The 19,256-nt window shown below is 43.0% G+C and overlaps 1 protein-coding gene across 6 annotated transcripts in view; it reads left to right on the top strand.

Annotated features, from left to right (window-relative positions):
• The window catches only part of Adarb1 (adenosine deaminase RNA specific B1), a 122,556-nt gene that overhangs the window by 80,731 nt on the left and 22,569 nt on the right, over window positions 1–19,256 (top strand). For 3 of the 6 annotated variants that reach the window (XM_055607067.1, XM_055607064.1, XM_055607065.1), the window contains 6 exons: window positions 1,171–1,245; window positions 4,619–5,553; window positions 10,144–10,258; window positions 13,593–13,761; window positions 14,773–14,951; window positions 15,885–16,053. In XM_055607067.1, the coding sequence (XP_055463042.1) occupies window positions 1,218–1,245; window positions 4,619–5,553; window positions 10,144–10,258; window positions 13,593–13,761; window positions 14,773–14,951; window positions 15,885–16,053 (1,595 nt within the window). In that variant the 5' untranslated portion in view covers window positions 1,171–1,217. Of the gene's footprint in view, window positions 1–1,170; window positions 1,246–1,744; window positions 1,836–4,618; window positions 5,554–10,143; window positions 10,259–13,592; window positions 13,762–14,772; window positions 14,952–15,884; window positions 16,054–19,256 lie in introns of those variants that run through there. The other 3 variants (XM_055607063.1, XM_055607062.1, XM_055607066.1) reach the window with 3 other exon arrangements.

Here is a 19,256-nt window from a genome sequence, read left to right as displayed (position 1 = left end):
ATGTATGTATGTATGTATGTATGTATGTATGTATGTATGTATGTATGTGTATGAACCTTGTATGTGTAGTGCCCATGGAGGCCACAGACAGTATCATAATCCTCTGGGACTGAAGTTACAGACTGTTTTGAGTCTCCATGTAGGTGATGAGAATCAAATTTGGGTCCTCTGAAGATCAGCTAATGCTTGCAAGCACTGAGCCATCATCTCTCTGGCCCCTTGAATAAAAGGATTCTTTGTAGAAACTCCATCAGTGTTTAACACTACATTTGCCAGAAAAAAAAAGAGAATAAAATTATTAACAAGTGATTGTCATAAAATTTGTGTTTATTTTATGCAAGTGTTTTATGAGATATATGTGCTTCCTAACATATTTAATCACCATTTTCCTAAAAAGCAAGGAAATTACTTTATTGATATTGATAAAACAAATTTTGTTTATGAAGCAATATTGGTTTCAAAATTTGCATATATTTTTCTCTTAATTGTAATTTATCAGAAATATTTGGTGAGATGAGAACCTTTTGTTTATTAGTGATTGGGCAGCTGAAATTTTATTTTAGATCTTTTCTTGGTTTCTCCTGCTAATGAAATGGTAATTGTGTGTGGTGAAGGAATCATGTTAGATTAAAGTTATATTAATTTAAGCTACTATACACGTTTTGCCCTCCTGTGATGTGCTGTTGGGGTGCATGGAAGTGTGGGTGAAATACTTGGGGATCTTGCTATGTGATGTCACTTTATCACCCATTCATAGACCTGTGAGGGCAGAGGCTGGATGGCAAGCAGCTGGAGTCCTGTTGGGTTCTCAGCTATGGCATTGTTGTTGACAGCAGGCCCTTATGTCCCTGGTCCAGAACCCTTAGTGGACCTTTACTTCCTAGAGTAGAGCATGAGGTTCCCAGACGCTGCTCTAGGCCTCCTTTGTGGTGACTCCTTTCTTACTTCCAAGGTTCCTATCTGTAAGCCACCTGTGTCAGGGGTCTCTTGGGGTCCTAGAACATGCTGAGAAGAGATGAGAGAGACTGAGGCTTTCTCTTTTCAGATGGCAGGCTTCTTATCATTCTTTTTTTTTTTTTAATTGCAGTGATGTGGTGATCAGTACACAAAGACACTATACCTCATTTTGCTGGGATCACACACTAAATATTGTTTCTTGCTGTCTTCCAGACAAGAGTGGTCTCCGCCAGTCAAGAAACCCTCAAAAGCATTTTACCATGGACATAGAAGATGAAGAGAATATGAGTAAGATCTAGGTCTATCGAATAGTGCCAAAGTAGTTCACGTAAAATTAAAATTTTAGCGTTTTTATAAATTTGATCAATAAGAGCAGTTTGATGTTTTGTACGATGTGGGCTGTTGGCAGTGGTGGGTTTTTATATAATAGACATAAATATTTACTGTGGACATTTTCCTTACAGCCACCTATCTAGAGTTTTCATTCCTCATTATCATCATGGGACCATCATTTTTATTCCAGAAACATGCCTCTAGGTGCCTGTCTCATAATGCTGTGCGGCTTCATGTGAAGTTGTGGTTCTTATACTAAAGCTCTGAACTTTCACCAGTATAAACTCAAGAAAATCTTTTTGATTGACTCAGATACCTGGTCACTGGGATAACAGTTCATAAAGCTCCCTTCAGACACAGTCACTGCTCCTGCACTGGAGGGAAGGCTGTCCACGTGATCTTAAATCTCTGAAGACTGGAACGCGATTGGTGCTAGTGTGAACCAAACCCTCACTGGGGCTTTCTGCTTGCCACACCGTCCTCCACGGGGCTGTGGGTATGGGGCCTCAGGCACAGCGGCGTTTCCTCCCTTGGCATTGTTCTTTGTGAGTTAACAGTCACTTCTGCCCACTCTCAGTCCCAGAGAGGAACAGGTCTAAATGGGAAGTTGCCTGGAAGAAGGCACTTTCCCAGCTAAGGTGCTCTGTCTGTAGGAAGAGCATGCAGCTGCACAGCAGAACCAAATTGTCCTGGGGGTGGTATGGCCGTGAGAGCCAGGCTTAGCACACTCTCTGGAACTCAGCCCAGTGGACACCAGAGCCTAACAGCACCATGTGAGGCAACTCTGAGCCCCCACGGCTGCACTGGATCTGGGGTGTGCTGTGCAGCAGACATCCTCTACTCTGAGAATGGCCACTGGCCAGCATGAAGCAGCTGCCCAGTGCCACTGTGAGTAGTGTAGCTGGCATTCATTTGCCTTTGCTGATGTGGGCACTGCCCACACCTTATTGGTTGCTTCTCATCAGTTCTGCTCTTGAGATGTTCTAAGCTGTGGAATTTTGCTGGCAGATCCACCCATCACTCTCAGCTTTGCCAGGTTTTAAACTCTGCGTTTCAGACAGTATTGCCACTGGTGTGCCAACCCAGTAAACTTCCCCTCTACCACGGGATGTGTAAAGGTGTCCCTAAAATTACCTATTAGCTGGGGACTGTGGGTTATGTCTTTAGCTGTGGCCATAGCCATTGAGCCTTGGGTAATTTAACTAAGGAAGGGTCCCCCCCCCCAATAATATTTCTGTAAAAGTAAACTTTTGGGTCTAGTGCAAACTTTTCAGATGTCAGGCCTGCCTTTCTTGTGATTTTTGAAAGCAGTAGAAGTTCCACTGTAATTCACTTCACATTCTGAGTGCATCAGTGTGGTATGTAGAGAGAGAGTGCTCCAGCTGAGAGTGGGCTCTGTCTCTAATTAGATTATTTTATATTTTTTGCTCAGGAGCATTTTCTTGATAATATGTGATGGGTACTTTTGCTTCTGAAGCATGAGTTGAGAATGATTTCAACTTTCACAGAAAGTGTATTTCTCTCTTAATCTTGCTGTTTGGCATCACTAATGTTTGGCTAAGTGTATGTTGGAGTGCCTTGCTGATGACATGCATTTCTCTTCTGATAATTCTGTTTACTGGGAACTTGAACTGTGAGCAGAACGTAGTATGTGATGTTCTCCCCTTTATTAATCTCTCTACCTGTCTTTGCTCTGCCTTTTCATCTTTTGTTCCGTGAGTACCGAAAGGAGTAACCTACCGGTCTTTTGCTGGAGGATGTTATAAATGAAAATTTAGTGCCCATTCCATTAGCTTTGTCAGCTGGGAGAAGTGGTGTGTGTGTCGGGAGTATTCTGGGAAGGGATGTCTATTGAGAGACCCCCTCCCCACCACACACATGAGATTTTCCATGGACTGAGTTTATCTTGGTAGTCTTTGCTGTCTCAGCTGAATAATGACGACCCTTAGGCATCTGTGATCCTTAACTCCAGAGACTGACAGCAACAACCAAGATGTCCATAACATTAACCCTGCCCACGGGCTTGCCGAGGAACATTTTTAGTGTTTTCAGATTGTTTGACATAAAGAAAACCTGTTGGTGTGGTGCATGGTAGAAATCGACCCCCAAAGCTACTGTGTTTAGGAATATTTTCATCAGTTAAGACTTACTTTGGATTTTAGGAGCTAGCGGCTGGAGATCACACTGCCCAGGCCCAGAGCACAGGACCGCAAAACTGAATGATAAAAGAAGAATTATTTTTTTCTTTTTTTAGGAAGCTTGATAAACTAGGGAGGACCTAATACACCCCACTTTGAGAGAATAGTCTTTTTGCCTGGTGGGAAGTTAAGACAAGGTCGTGGCTATACAAGTAGCCTATTCTGTCCTCTCTCAACCCCCTTCTCAGTGGTAGAATAAGAGATCTGCATCACCATGCCTGACATTTATTTCCCTTTTAAAGATCAAAATCATCTTATTTTGCTATGTAGAGTACATTTAAAAGGTATGGTCACCAAGTTATTCTGGAAACCGACCAGCTGTTTTTAGAAAGGCAGGTTTGCTGACATATTGTGAAATTAGGGAGCACAGCTTTCCTGCTGCTCCAGTTCTGTGTCTTGTTCTTATTTTTTTTCTAGCATAAATTCTGTTAAAGATTCTGAAGCAAATAGTGTTTAAATATAATGAAAAATATTCAGTGGATGCATCATTCTTCAAAAATAAGTTCTGTGAAGTCCTAATACTTTACCTTATTAGATAAACAGTTTTCTATGATTGATGCATAAACTAAGACACAAATAATCACATGTTGATTAGGTATTTGGAACCTCAAGTGAGCTGTAAAAACAGATTTCTAGATGGCACCCTCCTCTTCTGAGAAGTGCTGTAGTTTAAAACCTGTGTCGGTTGAGATTAGTGACCTTGCAAAGGAATCGTATGCTGAGATAAATAAATGCCTTTGTGCTGGTGAATTCAGAGGCCACTTTCTCAGACTTGTTGTGAGTCTTGTGGATTAACTTAACATCTAACATCTTGATAAGACAGAGCTATATACGATGTCTTTGGCAGAGAAAATAGCTTAAAATTTTTATTTTCTAATGGAGAAGAAATTGTTGAACTAACTAGAAGAGGCAATAGGTGTTAGTTTAAAAAAAAAAATCTCAAAGTACATTCCAGCCCCTAACAGTTACATCTTTGGTTAGTGTGTAGTTCCTCACATTTGCATTGAGGAAGGAAATATACACACACACATCACTCACCCAGCTACAAAGAGATAAAGGAATCTATAAATTTTGCATTTACAAGATCCTGCAACGAAGGCGTTGTAAGTTACTCTTTCTGGGCACCACAGGTTCCAGCAGCACTGATGTTAAGGAAAACCGCAATCTGGACAACATGCCCCCCAAGGACAGCAGCACACCTGGGCCTGGCGAGGGTCTTCCACTCTCCAACGGGGGTGGTGGTAGCACCAGCAGGAAGCGGCCCCTGGAGGAGGGCAGCAATGGCCACTCCAAGTACCGCCTGAAGAAGCGAAGAAAAACACCGGGGCCTGTTCTGCCCAAGAACGCCCTGATGCAGCTGAACGAAATCAAGCCTGGCTTACAGTACATGCTGCTGTCCCAGACAGGACCCGTGCATGCGCCTCTGTTTGTCATGTCTGTGGAGGTGAATGGGCAGGTCTTTGAAGGCTCAGGCCCCACAAAGAAAAAGGCAAAACTCCATGCTGCTGAGAAGGCCCTGCGGTCTTTTGTTCAGTTTCCCAATGCCTCTGAGGCCCACCTGGCCATGGGAAGGACCCTCTCTGTGAACACAGACTTCACGTCTGACCAGGCTGACTTCCCTGACACACTCTTCAATGGCTTCGAGACTCCAGACAAGTCAGAGCCACCCTTCTATGTAGGCTCAAATGGAGATGACTCCTTCAGCTCAAGTGGAGACGTTAGCCTCTCTGCCTCCCCAGTACCTGCCAGCCTCACTCAGCCTCCTCTGCCCATCCCACCACCATTCCCGCCCCCAAGTGGGAAGAATCCTGTGATGATCTTGAATGAGCTGCGCCCAGGGTTGAAGTATGACTTCCTCTCTGAGAGCGGGGAGAGCCATGCCAAGAGCTTTGTCATGTCCGTGGTGGTAGATGGCCAGTTTTTTGAGGGCTCAGGGAGAAATAAGAAGCTTGCCAAGGCCCGGGCTGCACAGTCTGCCTTGGCTACTGTCTTCAATTTGCACTTGGACCAAACACCATCTCGCCAGCCTGTTCTCAGTGAGGGTCTTCAGTTGCATTTGCCACAGGTGAGGAAAAATGTGTGCTTGCAAATGAGCGGACATTGCCCTTGACATTTTAAGCAACCTTTAGTCTTCACTATTGCTTTTGACTCCTTATGTGATTAAGCCCTCAGCAGGAGCAGTTGCTGGTAAGTCTGACTATGGAGTGACTTTGTCTCAGTTTCCATGGTCACTTGGTCACTGAGAATCTGATTTAGTCTCCTGATGCTCACTAGGGTCATGATAGTGCAGAGCAGGGATACCTCAGGGCCCTCACTGGGACAGCCACAATGTGTTTCCATTTAATTATGCCCCTAAGCAAGCCTTTAGTGGCAGTGGGGCAGGGAGCCCAAATTCTGGCATTTTGTCCTCTGTTCAGTGGGGCATCCTTTGAGTAATTGTACAGAGAGACTGTGCTCAGAATAAGGACTGCAGGCCCATCTGCAGCTGAAGGCCCCTGTTGAGGTCAGGGTGATGGGGCACTACCCCCAGAGTAGTAGGGAACATACGCTGGCAGGGCAGGGGGAACCCTTTCATAAACACTCCAGAACCTGCTGGTTGCTAGGAATCTCTATATGCCAAACTTCCTATGTGACAGCTGTGTGGGCTTCTCCCTGTTCCGTGTGGGTGTGGACAGCCACTCAAGTTTGTGACCCTTACAGAAAACTCACATTAAGGAAAGGGAAATGTAAGGTAGCTCAGGATGGGTCTCTGTGAGAGGACGAAGGAAAAGGGACCTTCAGTCCTCACCAAGTCCCAGATCACTCTGTCTTGGCTCTAGAAACCCCTGATTTCACTGATCTGTTTTTCAGTCTTTTATCTTAATTTCTTTTTGTCCAACGTTCTTTAGTGTAGGAGCAATTGACCAGAATTAACGAATTAACATGTTAGAAAATGGGGTGAATAGGAAGACTTGCACTCTCCTGGGACCCGGGTGTGGCCCTTTCTCTTTGGCCTGTGATATAGCTAGAGTTGGGGTGACCATGGTTCTTGGTTTTAATTTACTGTTCTGTTTTTTTGTTTTGTTTTGTTTTGTTTTGTTTTTAAGACAAGGTCTCATTATAAGCTCTGTCTGTCCTGGACTCACTGTAGACTAGGCTGGCCTTGAACCCACAGAGATCTGTCTCTGCCTCCCAAGTACTGGGATTAAACCCAAATCTTGTTTTTGAAAGACTTATTCTGCTTTGCCTAAAGCAACCAAGTGCAACTCAGTCTAAAGGAATGGATTTGTTTTACTGACTTTCTGTGACAAGCAAGTACCTGTTTCCCCATTAGTCCCTTGTTAACATCACTCCAAGAATAACCAACTAGTCCATTAGTTATTTTACAAATCAGTGGTACTAGGTCCCAAGTGACTTTTATTTCCAGGCTTGGATTTGCTAAAATCTTTTGGCAATTCAGTATCATCTGATGATACTTGTCTTCCCTTAATTTTAATGGTGGTAGCAAGACCACTGAAACTGTTTCAGATGCTGCAGATCCCACAGAGGGATAGCAGAAAGATGGTCTGAGGGCAGGTGGCTTCAGCCCTGCTTTCTCTTTTGTTGTTTTGTTTGGTTTTGAGACAGGATAGTTTGTCTATGTAGCCCTGATGGTCCTTGGAACTTTCTACTTGACGCAGGACCTCAAACTTACAGAGATCTGCCTGCCCCTAGGAGTGCTGTGATTAAGGGCATATGCCACCACACCGGGCTAGCCCTGCCTTCTTGAATGGCTGCCTTAATGGCTTTGCATGGAAAGGACTGAGCTCCTGACCTGAGGAGACAAGAGGCATTTGTCAGGTTCTAGTCGTGGTGAGGTCGGCTAGGTGCCTCCCTGCCTCTTTATGCTGCTTTCCTCTGGGTGCTGAGATGGCAAACATTAATTTCTGTACCTCTAATTTGGAGCCACTTGAGTCTGAAAACAGTGTCCTTACATCTCTGCTCAGTGGCACAAGCACCACTGCCCCCTTTAAGTCCCTAGGCTAGCTCAGAAATTTATGAACCACAGAGGATGGAGCCAGTAAGGTCTTTTTAGAGTAGACTTCCAGGACTAATTCCAGTGTCTGTATGGCAGGGTTACAACCTGAGGATGTAAAATTTTTTTTCCTGAAATAGCTCTTAAAGGGCTTGGGCCACGCATCGCTGGGCTGAGAACTATCTGCCTTCCTGATATTCAAGGATGGTATATGGCTATAAAGACAGAGAGTGTTGGCTACACTATAACTGTGACACTCTGCTATAGCAGGCTTGCCAGTGTGGTGTAGCCAAGCATCAACTGTAAAACAGTCTTCACCCTTGTTCATGTCACTGAAGGTGAGTGGTTGGGATGTACGATCTTTTATTTTATTATTTTATTTTATCGAGACAGAGTCTCCCTGTGTAGTTCTGGTGCCCTGAAACTCAGTATCTAGACCAAGTTAGGCATGAACTCACAGAAGTCAGCCTGCCTCTGCTTCCCAAGTGCTGGGAATTAATGGCACAGGTCACCACTCCCAGCTGCATTTAGGATCTTTATACTTTTGTTGTGTGCAGCTCCAGCCACACAGGGGAAGAGGTCCAGAAGACCTTTTCAGAGAGCCAGAGCTACTTGGGTTGTTTAGCTGCCCATATCTCACAGTGTACACCCCATAGGCACCTGGCTCATGTTTCATGGGCTCAGGCTTCTGCAGGAAAAGCATTTGGAGCTGTGTCTACCCTTATATGAAATAAAAACTTTTAAAACTTATATCTGGAGAGATGGCCCAATGGTTAAGAGCACCAGCTGCTTTTCTATAGGACCTGGGTTCGATTCCTAGCACCCACAGGGAGGCTCACAACCTTCTGTAACTTCAGTTCCATGGATTCAGACACCTTCCTACCTATGCACAAAGAATAAAATTAAGTAAATTTTTAAAAATTATATTTAAAAAATTTATCCTTTCACAATTTCACATATATTTCTTTAATCATTTTCTCCTTCCTAGTATCTCTCTTACTCCTTCCTATTTCCACTGAACTTTTTCCAAACAAGACCCCCTCCTACCTTTATGTCTTTTTGTTGTGGCCTGCTGTATTTAATTAGGGTTGCTTGCATGAGCATGGGTGAGGACTTATTTACTTGAGCAAGGTCTATTTACCAGTAGCTACAGCAATGAGGAAAATAACTTTCTCCCCAAGCAGCCATTAACTTCCTATATTCTTTAGGGAGGGCTAGAACTGTAAAGACATTCCCTTTTTCAGTATTATGCTTACAATCAAGAATCACTGGGAAAACAGTCTTTTTTTTTAAGATTTATTTATTAGTATACAATGTGTGTTTGTATGTACACCTGCATACCAGAAAAGGGCATCAGATTTCATTTTAGATGTTTTGAGCCACCATGTGGTTGCTGGGAATTGAACTCAGGACCTCTGGAAGAGTAGCCCTTGCTCTTAACCTCTGAGCCATCTCTCCAGCCCTGGGAAGGCAGTCTTAACGAAGCATTGTCTATATTAGGTTGGCGTGGGGCATGTTTAGGGGTGGAGAGTAGCTTAATTATGTTAATTAATGAGAAGACCCACCTGATGTGGGTGGCACCTTTCCCCAGCAGGGAGCCCAAGTTTGTCTAAGAACAGAAAAAGCAAACTGAGCACTAGAATACATGCATTACTTCTCTGCTCTCTGCTCTTGACTGTGGATATAACGTGACCAGTTCTCTCAGGCTCCTGCTGCTCTGACCTTAGACTGTAACCTGTAAGCTAAATAAGCACTTTCTTTCTTAAGCTGCATTTGCTAGGGTTTGTTTTTGGTTTTTTTTTTTTTTTGTTTTGTTTTGTTTTTTTAATCACAGCAACAAGGAAAGAAACTAATACACTAATCTGTAATAGAGTGTTGATAGAACCCAGCCTTGTTCAAGCCTTGTGCTGGTAACCATTACCAGTACCCATGTGACAGCTGTCATGTCTAAAAGACAGTGTTTCTCAGTACTTCTGCACATCCTCCATCTCCTACATTTCTTCTATCCCTTTTCTACAATGTTCCCATAGTCTTGCAGGGATTAATATGGATGTTTTGTTTAAAGCTAAGCTTTCAACAGTTCATTCCCATCGCTTTTACAAGTTATCAGTCACTGCATTCAGTGATGCAGAGTGCAAAAAGATGTGCTTCTCTAAGACTAGGGGCAGCACTGAACTTTAAGTGCAAACATAAATATTTACAAAACAGTTTGACAGCATGTCTGTTTAGCAAAACATCAGTAGTGGCTTCCTTTCTAAGACTTAAGCTCTTAGGCTTGGGCTTTGGACCAGGTTTACAATGCCAGGCATGAGTTCTCTTTTTCAGAGTGGGCCTCCAATTCAGTGGTAAAGTGGTGGTTACCCCCATAATAGTCATGCCACAGTTGCATCAGTGTGCCCATGTTGCCAGGCACATAGGGTCCATGGCTAGATAAAAGTACTGATGACTTTTCTCCTTGTTCACCCATTCATGCATGTGTGAACACACACACGTTTGCTGGGTGTGGCTGTGTGGGTTTTCTAGAGTAAAAGTGAGACTATACAAGTCTTTGCATTAGACAGCATGTGTTGACATGAGAGAGACTGGTTCTACCACAACACCACCACCACCACCACCTCCTGCCACCCCCGGCACTAAACTTGGTCTCTGCTTTTCACCCAGGTATTGGCAGATGCCGTCTCACGCCTGGTCCTGGGTAAGTTCAGTGACCTGACAGACAACTTTTCCTCCCCTCATGCCCGAAGAAAAGTGCTTTCTGGAGTAGTGATGACCACAGGTAAGCATCTAGCCCTTTGTTCAGCCTGTCTGCTTTCTGGTTTGAAAACCATAAATGCCCTCAGTCTTGTGACACTGAAAGTTGCCTTTTATCTTTTTATCTTTATGCACTTGCCATATACAAATACAGGAATTGTCCTCAGAAGCCTTTCTTCCTCCTTAGGAAAGAGAACATAGCTTAGGGGACAGAACACATGTTTATCACTCAAGATTCCTGAAGTCAATGCCCAGCAAACTGTCCCTCCCAAAAATATTCCTCCAAAATGTTCAACTTTTAAAAAAGGATTTGTGTGTGTGTGTGTGTGTGTGTGTGTGTGTGTGTGTGTGTGTTTTGCCTATTTGTATGTAAGTGTACTACACATATATATAGCGGCCTCAAAGGCCAGAAGAGAGTATTAGGTTTCTTTTGAAACTGGAGTTACAGATATTTGCTGTGTGGGTACTGTGAACTAAACCTGTTCCTTTGTAAGAGCAGCAAATGCTCTTAACTGCTAAGCTATCTCTTTAGCCCCCACAACATTCAACTTCCTGACCTGTCTTTTCCTGTGGAGAGAGCACAGTATATATGTTACCAGGTGACGTCATTTTGACTCTGGAAACAGCATATTACTGATTTTCTCTTCTGTTGAAGCTTAGACCTTTCCTGCTTTATTAGTGTCACTACTGCCGCATCGGGGCGGTTTCTGTGGAGAGCAGGGGAAACTCTTGTGAAAACAGAAGATCTGGGAGGTTTGTAAAGCATGATCTCAGAGGCCAGTGGTTCAGAAAGAGTTTAAAAATGGGGCTGGGTGAAGCCAATTAATCTAAGCATATTCATTCTCATTCTTCGTCTTTCTTCCTGTTTCTTTCTTTCTTCCTCTCCCTTCCTTCTCCCTCATTCCCCCACCCAAACTCATACTCATAAACACAGCCCTTTCCTGGTAACCATGATATCTGACTTGCCCTACCACACCCTCCCCCCACAATGGACTGCAAACTGCAGAAACTCAGCCAAAGTTAAAAAAAAAAAAAATCCGAATCCCTCCCTTTAGTTTTCTCATGAATTTGTCACACCAGTGACAAATATGACAGAAACTTGGTGCCATCTGTGATACCAAGTGAAGTTGTTGCTGTATGTGGTTCAGAAAAACCTTTTGGAAGTGGCTAGTGGGAGGAATTTTAGAAAAGTTTGGAGATGTGGGCCAGAAAAGCACTAGAGTGTGTTAGCTCAGCTTAATGAGTGATTCCTCAGAGCTTGGAAGACCAGGGCAACTAAACATGGAGGTAAGGTTCCCGGTGGGAACCCAGAATGTGCTGGAAATTTGCGTTCCAGTGTGGCAAAGAGCTCATTTACAGTTTGCCAGTTGCCCCTGTTCTTCCCATTTGGAATGAGAGGTTTGTTGTGTTCTGGGAATATATAAAATGTGCTTTAGTTGTTACAGGGGCTCACAGCTAAGATTTTGCCTTGAATCTCGGTAGACCTTCACATTTGAACAGTGTTGGGACTGTTAAGATTACTTCTTAGAAGAAGTAAAATAACTGGATTTTTTTGTTTGTTTGTTTTTTTCCAACTGGATTTTTAATTAACATCCTTTTGGAGACCAAGGATGAAATGATGTTTTAAGGTGTTTGGTTGTCAGGCTGAGGAGGGGTGGCCTTAGGATGGCTACTCTTGATTGTCAGCTTGATTTGAGAAATGCCTAGGTGTGTCTGTGAGGACATTTCCAGAAGGGACTAAGCCTGAATGTGGATGGCACTGTTCTATAGGCGAGAGGTTCAGGTGGAATAGAAAGGGAAAGAGAAGGCCCATGAGTACAGGCAATCTCTCTGCTTCTAACCACCATGAGTTAAGCTGTTCTGTTCCACTTTGCCATGATGGACCAACCCTCTAATTGTTAGTCAAAATAAAACATCCCCTTGCCCCCCTTTAGATTTCTCTCTCAAGAATTCTGTTACAGAAAACAGAAAAGACTAATGATACCAGTCACCTCAAGGACTAGCCTTCTGTATCTTTTTCTGACTGTTTGTTTGCTTGTGGCCAAAACATGTGTGGAAAGCCAGTGAAATAGAATTGGGTACATATAGGTTCCGTGTTCTCACTGTTTGAATGGCCTCAGGCAGCTTATTAATTCCTGTGAGCTGAATTTCTTTTCTTCAGAATGGAAACAAAAGCTCCTCAGAGGACACAGTGGGGACAAGCAGTGAGGGTGATTTGCTAACACTTCTGGCATAGTGCCTCCCACATAGCCTGTGCCTTAGTTCCTTTTCTTGTTGCTCTGCGCAAATACCCTGATAAAAGCAGTTTAGGTGGAGTTACTTCAGCTCATAGTTGGAGAATCCCATCACAGTGGGGAAGTCACTTGGCAGGAGCTTGAGGCCGCCGATCACATTGCATCTGCAATCAAGAGGGAGAAGATGAATGTTTTGTTCAGCTTCCTTTCCTCTCATGCAGTCTGGGATCCCAGCTCAGGGAATGGTGCCGCTCACAGTGGGCAGCAATTAATCTAATCAAGAATATCTCTCATAGGTATGCCCAAAGGCCAACCTGGTCCAGATAACCCTTTACAGATTTGCCTAGAGACTTAGTCAAGTTGACAGTTAACACTAACCCTCACAGCATGTAGCACACATCTATTTCAGCCATTCTGAGTCTTGCTGTAAAGCCATGATCAGGATTGGTTTATAGATGCTGTTGGGTTTGTTTGTTTGTTTGTTTGTTTGTTTGTTTGTTTTGTCATACATTGTATCCCAGGGCCTCATACATACTAGGTATGTGTTCTACCAAATAGGACACATTCCCTTCCATATTTAGGTCTTTGTGGCATGTCTGGGTCAGTGATCTGTTTCGCAGGATTTAATCATGAAGTTCTCTCCCTGGAAGGTCACATTGTGTGTGATTTCACTCTTGGTGTGGCTAAGTGTGAAAAGTTGCTAATGAAACCATGGAAGCTGATTCTGTTTTCTTTCTTGGCGCTCTTGAGCCTGTAAGTCTTTCCTTCTAGCCTCTTAAACATTTTATTTTAGAGACTAGTTCCAGGCCAGTTGGTATTTGTGTACAGTGCTTCTTACCTATAGTCAAGAATGATTGTTCAAACACCCATGCATGCCAGTGGAAATGACCACATGAAGTTTAGGCTGTGGACTACAGGGTGAGGAAGGTAGCCTCCTGGAAATGGTGCACAACAGAGCTTCAGGGAGAGGCTGTTAGGTTCAGGTTTCTCAGGTAGGAATCAGGAGACACAAAGATACGTGAAAACAAGCTCAAGTGTTCAGCTGACCCTGAATGGTCCAGTTGCCAAGGGCACATGTCAAACAGAACAGAATCATTAGCTGCCAGTCACTCTCCTGTCTTTCAGGTACAGACGTCAAAGATGCCAAGGTGATAAGTGTTTCAACAGGGACGAAATGTATCAACGGTGAATACATGAGTGACCGTGGCCTCGCACTAAATGACTGCCATGCAGAGATAATCTCCCGAAGGTCCCTGCTCAGGTTTCTTTATGCACAGCTTGAGCTTTATTTAAAGTAAGTTTAGGAGTAAACAAGTGAAGGAAGCTATTTAAAAATACTTTCTGTCAGAAAGCATTGCATAGCCTTTACTTGTTTCTATAAGCATGGAGTTCTCAGGACTGTAACTGTGTGAGGAATACTAAGGCCAAGCCTTGCTCTCCTGTGATGCTGCCTGAGCAGGTCCCATTCTCCCATGATGTTCAGATATGAACTAGAGTGGACCAAGTCATAAACACACACACATGCATACTTATATAAGACATATACACAAAAACATAGCATAATCAGAAATTTCAATTCCATAATTTAAGATGTTTTTTTTTTCTTCTTATGTATTGTGAATATAAACATGCCCTCCTAGCTGGGAGGTGGTGGTGCATGCCTTTACTCCCAGCACCAAGAAGGCAGAGGCAGGTAGATCTCTGAGTTCAAGGCCAGCCTGGTCTACAGAGCTAATTCCAGGACAGCCAGGGCTATACAGAGAAACTCTGTCTTGAAAAGCCAAACAAACACACACACACACACACACACACACACACACACACACACACAAACAAAAAAACAAAACAAAACAAAAAACATGCCTTCCTAATCTGCCTGGTGAAGATTTCCTTTTCATTTCAATCACTGGGCATGATCAGAACTGATGTTGTACCTGACAATGCCATTTCTTCGTGTGGTCTTGCTCCCTTGAAGTTGTATCTGAGAAGGAGCAGTCACTCACAGTTGGTGACATATTGATCACCAAATGGACCTGAACTGTGGATTACTGTAAACATGGATTCAATGATTCCAGTTCAAGCCAGACATGGTGGTACACAACTGTAAATCCCAGCAGTAGGGGAGCCGAGGCAGCAGAACCCCAGGTTCAAGGGCAACCTAGTGTATATAACAAGATACTGTTTCCAGAAAACTCACCTCTTCCCCACTGAAAGCACTGGCCTCTGAAGTTGTTCTGCACCACCGTAGACCCCACGTTGATGGCACACACCTTTAGTTGTCACTCTCGTAACTCTTCCCTTGCAGTAACAAAGAAGACCAGAAAAAGTCCATATTTCAGAGGTCAGAGCGGGGCGGGTTCCGGCTGAAGGATGCTGTGCAGTTCCACCTGTACATCAGCACCTCACCCTGCGGAGATGCCCGAATATTCTCTCCCCACGAGCCAGTGCTAGAGGGTATGACGCCAGAATCTCAGCAGCTGACAGGTTTTTAAGAAGACATAATATAATGTAGTGTTATAATGCATCCGCATCAGTGTTCTTTTGTTTTCTTTGTTTCGTTTTTTTTTAAAACTTCAGCCTTAGGTGCGGATTTGAAAAGAGTCCCCGTAGAAGTATACATTCTTTCTTCCCAGTTAATCATTTAGTTTGAGAATTTCAGTGAATGAAAAAAATGCTAGCTCTAAGAGGAAGGTGCTAAGTGATCCCTGTATTTGCAGTGAGCGCCAACTGGTGAGTGTGTGGCGGAAGCCTGAGGCTGCTCTACAGAAGCAGAGAACACAGGCAGTTGAGGCCCCTAATGTTATGTGTCCCGTCCTTTGGAGGCCAGCCCAGCACTGCGGCTTTATGACAGTTTGTGTGTAATGTGTGTACATCCCTGCTCTCATGTCTAAGCACCATGTATTCCAAATGGATTTTCCTTGATTATAAAATCAGTAATACTCAAATAATTACTATTTTTTAAGAAAATTATAAGAAATTAAAGTCATCCATATTTATATATGTCATTGCTAATCGCTGGGAATATCTTCACATGCTCCCAATGGATTGATTTCTGTGTTTGTCTCTATTTATTCTTGAAATGATAAAAACAGAGAGGTTAACAATATAACAAGCACTCAAGTATCTGTCACTCAGAATTAGCGAATCTTAGCCTTTTCCTCCATTTGTTTCCACTACTAATGATGGAAATCATCTCAGCTAAGATGTAAACCACCTTTTTCCATGTTCATAAACGTAGTCTGTATTGTCTCTTTTCAATTTTACATATTTACTGGAATGTATATTTTACATGGATGGAATAAATGTTTGCATATAAATATCTATAAATTATACTTTAAATTTTAGCATGCTAGATGTGCTTTTCAGTAAGTTAGCTGTTTTATTGCCTGTGGGTTTTGAACCCTCTCTTTCTTTTAGAACCAGCAGATCGACATCCAAATCGCAAAGCAAGGGGACAGCTACGGACAAAAATAGAATCTGGTGAGGGGACAATCCCTGTGCGCTCAAACGCCAGCATCCAGACCTGGGATGGGGTGCTGCAGGGGGAACGGCTGCTCACCATGTCCTGCAGTGACAAGATAGCACGGTAAGGCCACATGGGCCCGCACCCCACCATGCCAAGCCCTGTCCATGCTCAGGTGTTCCAAAGTTCTCTAAGGACTGAGGTTGTACACAAGTGCTTCCAGGGTAGTCTGGAGGGGGCAGGGAGACCATGGCATAGGACACTCCAGTTTTTCCACACCATTTGCTTCAGAACGTCATCTTACCTTTTATTCTGTCCTTTTCAGCACAGGTATCAGGGTTAAGCCGATTGTATTGGACATTCTACAGACGAAGCTATTTTACACAGTTTGCTCCCTGAGGAAAACATGCAAAGATTTCCTTATTAGCAGGGAATGCAGTGTCCATAGTGATTGCTTTGCCTATTAGTTGACACTGTGGTAATTGATCTTTACCAACTAGAACAGTGTGAGCCATCCCAGACCAAAGCTAGCGCTCCATGAACATGCTGCTCTAGTTACCACATGCCTGGGAAGCAGCTTCTCATGGGAGCTTAGATCCAGGTCAGATTTTAGAATCTGTTTCCTCAGATGCCAGTGTAAGTTCCAGTGGCTCTTCTGTTTTTATGTTTCAGCTAATGTATTTCAGTGGGTGATGGAAAATACTAAAAAGTACAAATGCATGTAAAATCAAACCTCTCTATAGAACACACCCCTGTGGCACCAAAGTAGGCGGTTCTGGACTGGCCACCCAGAAGATTTGGAATTGACATAGATATAGTGCATGTGTCTCTTTTCGCCCCTTTGCTTCAGATGAGTCATTTGCCCAACCTGATGTGTCCTAATGGCTGAGGGAGGCACAGGTATGGCATGAAACTAATCATCATTCATCTCTTTAGTGTTGTAAGTGCTTTGCATTGAGTTTTCTCCAAGATGGGTTTCATAGGGAAGCCATAAGACTCAGAGCTGGATTAATCATACATATGCCTTGGACCATTGTCCCCAAGCACTGCTGCAGGTTGGGTAACGTAGCTAAAGAAAAGAAAGAAAAAGATTCAGAGGACCAGAAGTGTGTGAGGTTTTGGAAGCTGTTTGAGTTTTGAAATGTTTATGTAGACTCTACCAATTGAGCATACCTAACTGAAAATCCAAAACCTACATGCTCCAAACTCTTAGGGCTTTAATGGCTGCCTCTACTGCTGTGGCATGTTTACTCTTCATGTGTCTTTCCAGTCTGCTGTCCAGATGCTTCTCTGTTTGTATGTGTATACGTGTGCTGTGAGACTTACTAGTGCTGTGTGTGTCAGCATTTAAGTGTTTGTGTGTTGTTAATTCTCGAGATGCTGTTACATGCTAAGTCCCATTTTGTTTCTCGTTTCCATTCAATTGTATGACTTTTTTCTTTATGTAAGTCATTATTTCTGAATCAAGTATTCTCACTTAGTCATGGGCTACTCCCATCAGGATGGACACTGGGATTTACTTTGGCTGTCTTCTTCCTGCACCCTGACTTCAGGAAGCTTGTAACAAGCTGTGCTAGGGCCTCTGGGAGTTTAGGAGTCTCACAACTAACTTCACAGAGGGTATCAGGTTGTTGTCACCTTAGCCTACCCCCTGTGTACATATGTTTGCTCCCACCACATTTTAAAGGCAGACATCTTGAGATTTGCATTTCTTCTCTTATTACTGGGGATGTGGAACAGATGTGAACCACTAATTGTTTTCGCCATCTTTAAATTGTATATTTGTATCCTTTGCCCATTTGTCTTTAGACTGCTTTTGTTTGAAGCCTTTATCTTATCCCTGTTTTTTAATATTTACTTATTTTATTTGTATATGTGAGTGCCTGCACACATATATGAATACTATGTGCTTTGTATGGGAGAGTGCCATGTGCATGCCTGTTGTTGACTGCACAGTGGTTGTGAGCCCCCATGTGGGTGCTGGGACCTGAACCTGGATCTGCTGCCGAGCCAACTCTCCAGTCTTGGCCCTTTTCTTCTTGATTTGGAGAGATCCTTTTATGTTTGGTATTACTGTCATCCTTAAACCTTTGAGACGATTCGGTGCCTTCTCCAAATCCTTGCCATTGAGTGGTCTTGGCATCTGCTGGAGATGGTGAGCAAGCGTGTGAGGGCCCGTCTGTAGACAGCACCTTCTATTCTGTCGCACGGTGTGTTTGTATGCCAGGGTCACATTGTTTTAATTACTTACCTTTATACCATTTTGAAATCAGCATCAACCTTCTTTTTTTTTTTTTTTTTTTTTTTTTTTTCCCTAAGTTGTTTTGGCTTTCCAGACTTCCTGGAGATTTCATAAGAATTTTCTGCATCCCGTTGCTTTTGTATGTTTTGTTTTTATTTTCATGCATGTAAGTTCCCTTGCAACTTTGGTTTGTTGATGTCTTCAGGGCATAACATTTCATTTCCATAAACTTATTTTTTCAATTTGCATTTTACTTTGATTTATAGTTTTACTCTGTTATGAATGGAAAGATACTTGCGTGATTTAGTTTTTCTTGTGTAGTCTGCTTTTCTACAGTGGAGTGTTTTGTTCGTATTAGATTCAAATGGTCAGCAGTATTCTAAATCTCTTGCTTCCATTTTGCTCTTCCATCTGATGTATGCATAGGTGAGTGGGGGTTGGCATTTCTTCACGTTATTATGTTGCCACCTATTTCCTCTTTAAGGTCTGTCATGGTTTGTTTCATGTGTTCAGAAGTTCTAAGGCTTGTTGTGTGATATTCATAGGTTTGTGTGTCTGTTTTGCAGGTGGAAGTCAGCGGATGTTTGCAGAAGTTGGTTCTCTCCTTCCACTATGTGGGTCCCAGGGATCTAACTCAGGTCGTTAGTGTCCTTACCCATTGAGCCACTTTGCTGGCCGGATAGATGTGCTATGTTATCTTGCTGGTGAACTGAGCCCTTTATCATCCTATACTATCTTTTGTCTCTTCTGAGTTTTTGTAGTTTAACATCTATATTATCTAGTTATTCCTGTTCATTTGGTTATCTTTTGCACAAAATACCTCTTTTATCCTTTCACTTTTCAGCCTAGCTGTGTCCTTAGATCTGAAGTAAATTTCTTAATATACCCTGTTATGCTATTAATCCATTTGTTAATCTGTTTTTTTTTTTTTTGGCTGGGGAGTTTAGTCCATTAACATTTAAAGTATTCTGGGTAGGGAAGGCTTACTTTCTTATTTCTATGTGGCATGCAGTTTTATTTCTCCCTTTATTGATTTACTCTCTTACTGACTTTCTTTTAAAATATCCTCATAGGAGTCTCATTT

This window comes from Psammomys obesus, unplaced genomic scaffold, assembly GCF_907164565.1.
Source record: "Psammomys obesus unplaced genomic scaffold, mPsaObe1.curated_primary_1811, whole genome shotgun sequence".
Lineage (NCBI taxonomy): Eukaryota > Metazoa > Chordata > Mammalia > Rodentia > Muridae > Psammomys > Psammomys obesus.
Note: the sequence above shows the minus strand (reverse complement) of the source record. Positions and strands in the feature narration are given on the sequence as shown.